We start from the raw sequence: 8,802 nt of genomic DNA on the forward strand, positions 1-8,802 counted from the left end.
GAGTCGACGTGCAGAGAGTGTTAGAGTTAGTGTTAGAGAGGGAGGCAGGGGCGGAAATCTCATATATAGAGATTGCAGTTTTGGACCAAAATAGCAGATCTACATCTACAAGCTGTCAGCTTTTAGATCAGCTATATTGTTGGGACGCAGCCCAGCACTCTGTAGCTATAGTGGAGATGCAGGTGTAACGACATTGATTTAGAAACTAATCAATGTGTTCAACGCCAAAATACTGTGTTCAAGTTCAGGAGACTTCAGGAGTTCAGGAGACTAAATATAATAGTGCCCCATTTTTTCTTGCTGCTGTTTTGTTTCCTATTTAAAAAATACAGAAAGAAAATGACCTATTATTTCTACATAAATAAATGATAATTTGGAGAATATCATGAATGAAATGAATGTCATGTACTTAGTTGTTTCCATAACAAAAATAATAATAAGATTTTTTTTTATTATTATTGTGTAGAGCCCCAAAGGACCCCCCAGAGACTAATCAGCCCAGGGACCCCCATTTGAAAACACATGCCAGGGACCCCCACATAAGAGATATACTCTCACGGCCCTAGCAGTGATTCTCAACCCGTTTAATGTCAAGGACCCCCAGTTTGGCATGGAATTAGTCTACGGACCCTCATTTATGGCATTCTTTTCCATCTCTGGGACCTCCAATTCATAGAGGGGCACAACCACGGGCGGGACTTGACAAAAGGGTGAATTATGCTGTGAGTGTAAAAAATGCATGTTTTATATGTGTGTACGTGTGTGTGTGTGACGTGTCGTCGTTCTGTAACAAGACGTTCTAGTCAAGGTGATGATGTCTCAGCAACAGTACACAGCTTACTATGACAGTCACAACTGCAGTCTCTGGACCTGTGATTATTACCCTGAGGTCACTTTGTTCACAGTGTGCTGCTGACCTTACCCTGAGGTCACTGTATTGTTGTTGTTGTTGTTGCACACTGAAAATAGCAGCTCTACAACAGGTGTAAATGGGACGTGGAAATAAGTATAAGGGATAATATCTGACTAGGTGGTCGTTGTCGGGAGAAGAGAAACTCCCTAGAATCCATTTTCGGGGGTCCTGCTTCGTCTATTTCTCGCTCAAATGCTTTCAAAAACATTTTTGAGAGCAATGTTTAGCTGTAAATGACATTGTGTGTCAGTGTCACTAGTGTGTGTGTGTGTGTGTGTTTACATGGCTGTCATGTAAGAAACAGCAGTAAATCAAGCGGGGCGCAGCCTCGCAGCTGGTGCTCAGAGGGTTTGATTAGGCAGAGGTCTGTTATAGTCTAGAGTGGTCTGTTATACAGAGGTCTGTTATACAGAGGTCTGTTATACAGAGGTCTGTTATAGTCTAGAGTGGTCTGTTATACAGAGGTCTGTTATACAGAGGTCTGCTATACAGAGGTCTGTTATACAGAGGTCTGTTATAGTCTAGAGTGGTCTGTTATACAGAGGTCTGTTATACAGAGGTCTGTTATACAGAGGTCTGTTATAGTCTAGAGTGGTCTGTTATACAGAGGTCTGTTATACAGAGGTCTGTTATACAGAGGTCTGCTATACAGAGGTCTGTTATACAGAGGTCTGTTATAGTCTAGAGTGGTCTGTTATACAGAGGTCTGTTATACAGAGGTCTGTTATACAGAGGTCTGTTATAGTCTAGAGTGGTCTGTTATACAGAGGTCTGTTATAGTCTAGAGTGGTCTGTTATACAGAGGTCTGTTATAGTCTAGAGTGGTCTGTTATACAGAGGTCTGTTATACAGAGGTCTGTTATACAGAGGTCTGTTATAGTCTAGAGTGGTCTGTTATACAGAGGTCTGTTATAGTCTAGAGTGGTCTGTTATACAGAGGTCTGTTATACAGAGGTCTGTTATAGTCTAGAGTGGTCTGTTATACAGAGGTCTGTTATAGTCTAGAGTGGTCTGTTATACAGAGGTCTGTTATACAGAGGTCTGTTATAGTCTAGAGTGGTCTGTTATACAGAGGTCTGTTATACAGAGGTCTGTTATACAGAGGTCTGTTATACAGAGGTCTGTTATAGTCTAGAGTGGTCTGTTATACAGAGGTCTGTTATACAGAGGTCTGTTATAGTCTAGAGTGGTCTGTTATACAGAGGTCTGTTATAGTCTAGAGTGGTCTGTTATACAGAGGTCTGTTATACAGAGGTCTGTTATACAGAGGTCTGTTATACAGAGGTCTGTTATACAGAGGTCTGTTATACAGAGGTCTGTTATAGTCTAGAGTGGTCTGTTATACAGAGGTCTGTTATACAGAGGTCTGTTATAGTCTAGAGTGGTCTGTTATACAGAGGTCTGTTATACAGAGGTCTGTTATACAGAGGTCTGTTATGGAGCGGAGCGGTCGTTATGAGGAGATAACTCACCGCTGAATTAAGCCATTGACCAATCAGAATCAGGCATTCAACCAATAAGCCATGTGATACGTCTAATTAATGAAGTCCAGTATGTACTTGAATACTTGATACGTGATATAGTACAGCTTGGATGTTCTTTTATTGCTGCAAGATGCTTCTGTTAGATGTCATGTCACCGTGACCTGCAGTATAAAGGTCAGCCCTTGTTCTTCTGTCTCATATCGTATTGTTATTCCCTCTGTGTGTAACAAACCTGGACGCTATAGGGTTCACGTACACGTATAGTTCACGCACGCACGCACGCACGCACGCACGCACGCACGCACGCACGCACGCACGCACGCACGCACGCAGATCCTGCAGTAGCTTTGTTTAATTTACATCTTGTTTACGCTGTGGAAGAACCAGTTGTTGTAGCTCACATTCAACAATGTCTGCACTCTTAATCCTCTGTTGCTCAACAGCTGATGATGTGAGAGAGGCTGAGCTGTCTGTCTGTCTGTCTGTCTGTCTGTCTGTCTGTCTGTCTGTCTGTCTGTCTGTCTGTCTGTCTGTCCCTGTAACTTTTTTTGCAGGATTCCATCATAATTAACCTATTCTGACCTGAGATCAGATTCTAAAAATGTTCTTCTACATCCTGACAGTTTTCTGAAAAAAAAAAAAGTAGCGCGCCACTCGGTGGCGCGCTACGAGCTTGTAGGTCTGCTATTTTTCAATAGCTAAAGCATAACGTAATGCTGACACCAAAACGGGTTCCGGCCCAAAATGGGTTTAAATAACGTGTCTTACCTGGTGTTCCCGTTCTCGTCCTTGTAGGTGACCCGGTAGAACCCCACCAGCGACCCGTTGAGCCAGCCCGTGAAGGGCAGCGTGAGGACGTAGCGCTCCCCGGTGCCGGTGGGCGCCAGGGGCCCCGCGGCCTCCACCACCACGTACTGCTGGGGGTCGTACTGGAAGCACCGCCGCACCGCCACCTCCCTGACGCTCTGCACCACCGCCGTGTCCCCGCTGGCGCTCTGGAGACGCAGGGTAGGAACCGCCGACACAAAGGTCTCCCTGTTGGTTTAGAGTTTACTATATTAGTCCTGTATATAGGGTTCCGTTTCCGTCACCGTTTAAACCCCTTATTCCTAAACTTCTTTGGTATATGACCCAGCCCGGGGATCGAACCCCCGTCGACCTCCCATATAGTTTCAGGGCGGACACTCGGAACACAAGGCCACTGTCTGGTAACCTGGGTCACCCCCCACCCACCACCACGACTCACACCCCACAGAGGGAGAAACCACATCACTGTCACCTTGCACTTCATGACACAATCATTGTTGGCTTTAAAGCTTATTGTACATATGGATTAAATCTTAGTCGTACATATCGATTAAAGTTTAGATTTTAGTAATCGCTGTCGGGAGGAAACCTCCTAACTCCATTTTTTAGGTTTTTGATTATTTTTGCATGAATAATAATGGAACGTAGTAAAATACACTTTGGACAAAACCTCTTAACTCCATTGGACCCTCAAACTGTCTGCTAAAGCAACTAACTCCACCACCTCTCCCCCTCTCAAACTGTCTGCTATAAAGCAGCTAACTCCACCACCTCTCCCCCTCTCAAACTGTCTGCTATAAAGCAGCTAACTCCGCCACCTCTCCCCCTCTCATGGAAGTAGTTGACAATATATAAAGCTACAACACCTACTTTGATGAGGCAGTAGTGCTTTGTTTTGAAAATATAAGGTTTTCTTAATTCCCTGAATTTTGTTTTAATTGAAATTTCCTGAAAAATGAACACATTTTGGAGTTAAGAGGTTTCTTCCAGACAGCAGAGATATTAGTCCAATCTCTTGAATAGTTTGAATTTACTCCGTTTTTTTCTAGTTTTTAGTTGTTTGCTTGTAAAAGTGTCAATACTTGCCATGTAGAACTATACAAATATATACTCCTTTACAGTCCGGAATTCAAAAAGTGTAGTAAAAGTGTAAAAGTGTAAAAGTGCATCAATATGTTCTCAAAGTACCCAAAGTAGAAAGTAGGTCACTATGCAGAATGTCCCAAATTGAAGTTTTCAAATGTATACAAATGTTTTGAAAATGGCTGATCTACAAGCTCTCCTCGTTAGTACCTGATGTGCAGCCACAGGTGTGTGGTGGTCTCGTTAGTGGTCTCGTTAGTACCTGATGTGCAGCCACAGGTGCGTGGTGGCCTCGTTAGTGGCCTCGTTAATACCTGATGTGGAGGTGTGTGGTGGTCTCGTTAGTGGTCTCGTTAATACCTGATGTGGAGGTGTGTGGTGGTCTCGTTAGTGGTCTCGTTAATACCTGATGTGCATCCACAGGTGCGTGGTGGCCTCGTTAGTGGTCTCGTTAATACCTGATGTGCATCCACAGGTGCGTGGTGGCCTCGTTAGTGGCCTCGTTAATACCTGATGTGGAGGTGTGTGGTGGCCTCGTTAGTGGCCTCGTTAATACCTGATGTGGAGGTGTGTGGTGGTCTCGTTAGTGGTCTCGTTAATACCTGATGTGGAGGTGTGTGGTGGTCTCGTTAGTGGTCTCGTTAATACCTGATGTGCATCCACAGGTGTGTGGTGGCCTCGTTAGTGGCCTCGTTAATACCTGATGTGGAGGTGTGTGGTGGCCTCGTTAGTGGCCTCGTTAATACCTGATGTGGAACCACAGGTGTGTGGTGGCCTCGTTAGTGGCCTCGTTAATACCTGATGTGGAGGTGTGTGGTGGCCTCGTTAGTGGCCTCGTTAATACCTGATGTGGAGGTGTGTGGTGGTCTCGTTAGTGGTCTCGTTAATACCTGATGTGCATCCACAGGTGCGTGGTGGCCTCGTTAGTGGCCTCGTTAATACCTGATGTGGAGGTGTGTGGTGGCCTCGTTAGTGGCCTCGTTAATACCTGATGTGGAGGTGTGTGGTGGTCTCGTTAGTGGTCTCGTTAATACCTGATGTGGAGGTGTGTGGTGGTCTCGTTAGTGGTCTCGTTAATACCTGATGTGCATCCACAGGTGTGTGGTGGCCTCGTTAATACCTGATGTGGAACCACAGGTGTGTGGTGGTCTCGTTAGTGGTCTCGTTAATACCTGATGTGGAACCACAGGTGTGTGGTGGCCTCGTTAGTGGCCTCGTTAATACCTGATGTGGAGGTGTGTGGTGGTCTCGTTAGTGGTCTCGTTAATACCTGATGTGGAGGTGTGTGGTGGTCTCGTTAGTGGTCTCGTTAATACCTGATGTGCATCCACAGGTGTGTGGTGGCCTCGTTAATACCTGATGTGGAACCACAGGTGTGTGGTGGCCTCGTTAGTGGTCTCGTTAATACCTGATGTGGAGGTGTGTGGTGGTCTCGTTAGTGGTCTCGTTAATACCTGATGTGGAGGTGTGTGGTGGTCTCGTTAGTGGTCTCGTTAATACCTGATGTGCATCCACAGGTGTGTGGTGGCCTCGTTAATACCTGATGTGGAACCACAGGTGTGTGGTGGTCTCGTTAGTGGTATCGTTAATACCTGATGTGGAGGTGTGTGGTGGTCTCGTTAGTGGTCTCGTTAATACCTGATGTGGAACCACAGGTGTGTGGTGGTCTCGTTAGTGGTCTCGTTACCTGATGTGCATCCACAGGTGCGTGGTGTCCTGGTCCAGCTCCAGGTGGACCTCCACGGTACCGGTGTAGGTGTCTTGGTCCAGGTCCGGCTCCAGGTGCAGGTCGTAGTGGACGGGCCTGACGTAGTCCGGCAGGCGGAAGTCCCCCCAGGCGCCGGAGGCGTCGGCGGAGGGCTCGCAGGGCCCCCGGTGGGCCGGCGGGGGTTCGGGGGGCTCCGTGGTGGTGGGTTTGGGCGTGGTGGGTTTGGGCGTGGTGTGGCTGGGGGTGGGGGTGGGGGGGGGCTGCGGGGGCGGGGCCTGGTCGGGCCGCGTCAGCCCCACCCCCAGCCCCACGGCCAGCGAGCACAGCGCCACGGCGCCGCAGATCAGAGCCGCGTGTTTCCCCCGGATGAGGTACCGCTTCTTCTCCCCCCCCTGGTCGTAGTCCAGACTCTCCACCATGCTCCCCTCCCCTCCCTCAGAACCCTCAGAACCTCTCAGAACCGCTCTGGTCCGACCCACGACTTGATATGATATGATATTATATGATACAGTACTTTATTGTCAGTTTGCACGGAAATTTGTCTTGCGACTTTGCGACTGAATATAACCTCTACAAGTACAGCGGAGAGACCACTTAAAGTTTAACTGCAGCTGCTGTGACTGTATATATATATATATATATATATATATTTTACGGGGAAGATCTATAGTGCCCGTGGACCCCGTTAACTCCTCTTGTTGCGGACGGTGAGGTCGATTGGCCAAGCGGTTATAGAGGCACGTACCACCATATAAGTCCCCGGTTCGATTCCCAAGCCTGGTGTACGTGCAGGTGGTGGTGGTGGTGGTGGTCGTTGTCACTCCGCTCCCCCTCTGCTTCCTGTCCAAAACTGTTGAGATGAAGAGAATAAAGAGAAGAAGAATATCTCCCACATGAACAACAAAAAGATGTCCCCAGATCAGCTGTTATAGCTGCAGTGTGGAGGAGCGTGAGGTGAAAAAGATGTCCCCAGATCAGCTGTTATAGCTGCTGTGTGGAGGAGCGTGAGGTGAAAAAGATGTCCCCAGATCAGCTGTTATAGCTGTGTGGAGGAGCGTGAGGTGAAAAAGATGTCCCCAGATCAGCTGTTATAGCTGCTGTGTGGAGGAGCGTGAGGTGAAAAAGATGTCCCCAGATCAGCTGTTATAGCTGCAGTGTGGAGGAGCGTGAGGTGAAAAAGATGTCCCCAGATCAGCTGTTATAGCTGCTGTGTGGAGGAGCGTGAGGTGAAAAAGATGTCCCCAGATCAGCTGTTATAGCTGTGTGGAGGAGCGTGAGGTGAAAAAGATGTCCCCAGATCAGCTGTTATAGCTGTGTGGAGGAGTGTGAGGTGAAAAAGATGTCCCCAGATCAGCTGTTATAGCTGTGTGGAGGAGCGTGAGGTGAAAAAGATGTCCCCAGATCAGCTGTTATAGCTGCTGTGGAGGAGCGTGAGGTGCTTCAGCTCCAAGTGATCCTACTGCTCTGTTCTGTTCTGCTCTGGTCTGTCTGCTGTTGTGGGGAGGTGGAGACACACACACACACACACACACACACACACACACACACACACACACACACACACACACACACACACACACACACACACACACACACACACACACACAGACGCACGTGCGCGTGCAGGCTTTATGGGTAAAAGGCAGTAAATACGGGGCATTTATTCTGCTCTGCTGTTACATTCTCATGGTCACCTCGTGTTAACCATCCGTCATCCGCTGGTAAATCAACAACCCGGCCCGACCAGGCCCGGGCCCGGCCGGCTGACTGGATGAAGGTTGTTGTGTGTGTGTGTGTGTGTGTGTGTGTGTGTGTGTGTGTGTGTCTCTGCGGTGTCTTGTTGCACGTTGACCCTAGTGATTCAACGCACGGCCCAAACCACACCAAAGGGTCACCATGCAACTCCTTGCAACCGTTTGGACCTGTGTGTGTGTGTGTGTGTGTGTGTGTGTGTGTGTGTGTGTGTGTGTGTGGCACTGGCAGGAAGATTAACACAGCATGGAGGAACAGTTCAGAGTTGCTCTTTAGTTGCTTGGAGAGTGGAGAAGTGTGTGTGTGTGTGTGTGTGTGTGTGTGTGTGTGTGTGTGTGTGTGTGTGTGTGTGTGTGTGTGTGTGTGTGTGTGTGTGTGTGTGTGTGTGTGTGTGTGTGTGTGTGTGTGTGTGTGTGTGTGTGTGTGTGTGTGTGTGTGTGTGTGTGTGTGTGTGTGTGTGTGTGTGTGTGTGTTGCTTGGAGAGTGGAGACAGTGTGTGTGGAATGTGCAGAATGAGCCCAAAACAGAATGAGCTCCTGCTCTGATTGGCCCACAACAACATTTAGACATGTTTCTCTGAACATGTTTTCTCTGTTTTGTGTGCGTGCGTGTGTGTGCGTGCGTGTGCGTGCGTGTGCATCTGTCGTCGTCTGATAAGATTTTGTCCACAAATCCATGCCGAGACATTTTGTTCAAAATAGAAGTTCTCCTACTCATTAATAATTGTGCACTTTCTTGTAAATTAATTAAGGCAGATATTTAACAATATAAATGTAACCATTTGGTTTCATGTTACGCTCTGAAGAGTTAAAGATGTCTTAACCCATTCTGACCTGAGATCAGATTCTAAAGATGTCTTCTACATCCTGACAGTTTTCTGAAAAAGCTGTGTTTCTGTGTCAGTCGTTCTTAGATTTTTCCAAAAAGACCCGAGTGGCGCGCTATGAGCTTGTAGACCAAAAGGGGTTCCCGACCCAAAATGGGTTAAGGCCGGGGTCTTTTTGGTTACCATTTATCTGTGGACCGCCCGGCATGCCCTCAAGGACCAGCGGTGG

At 47.6% G+C, this 8,802-nt stretch overlaps 1 protein-coding gene across 1 annotated transcript in view; it reads right to left on the bottom strand.

Annotated features, from left to right (window-relative positions):
* Nucleotides 1–6,414, bottom strand: part of enpep (glutamyl aminopeptidase) — a gene marked incomplete at both ends in the record, with an annotated part of 49,127 nt that extends 42,713 nt beyond the window's left edge. The window contains 2 exons of the mRNA XM_080783385.1: nt 3,166–3,432; nt 5,975–6,414. Of these exons, the coding sequence (XP_080639511.1) occupies nt 3,166–3,432; nt 5,975–6,414 (707 nt within the window). The remainder of the gene's footprint in view (nt 1–3,165; nt 3,433–5,974) is intronic.
* Between the last annotated feature and the right edge of the window lie 2,388 nt (nt 6,415–8,802).

This window comes from Protomyctophum bolini, assembly GCF_963924005.1.
Source record: "Protomyctophum bolini genome assembly, chromosome: 15".
Taxonomy (NCBI): Eukaryota; Metazoa; Chordata; class Actinopteri; order Myctophiformes; family Myctophidae; genus Protomyctophum; species Protomyctophum bolini.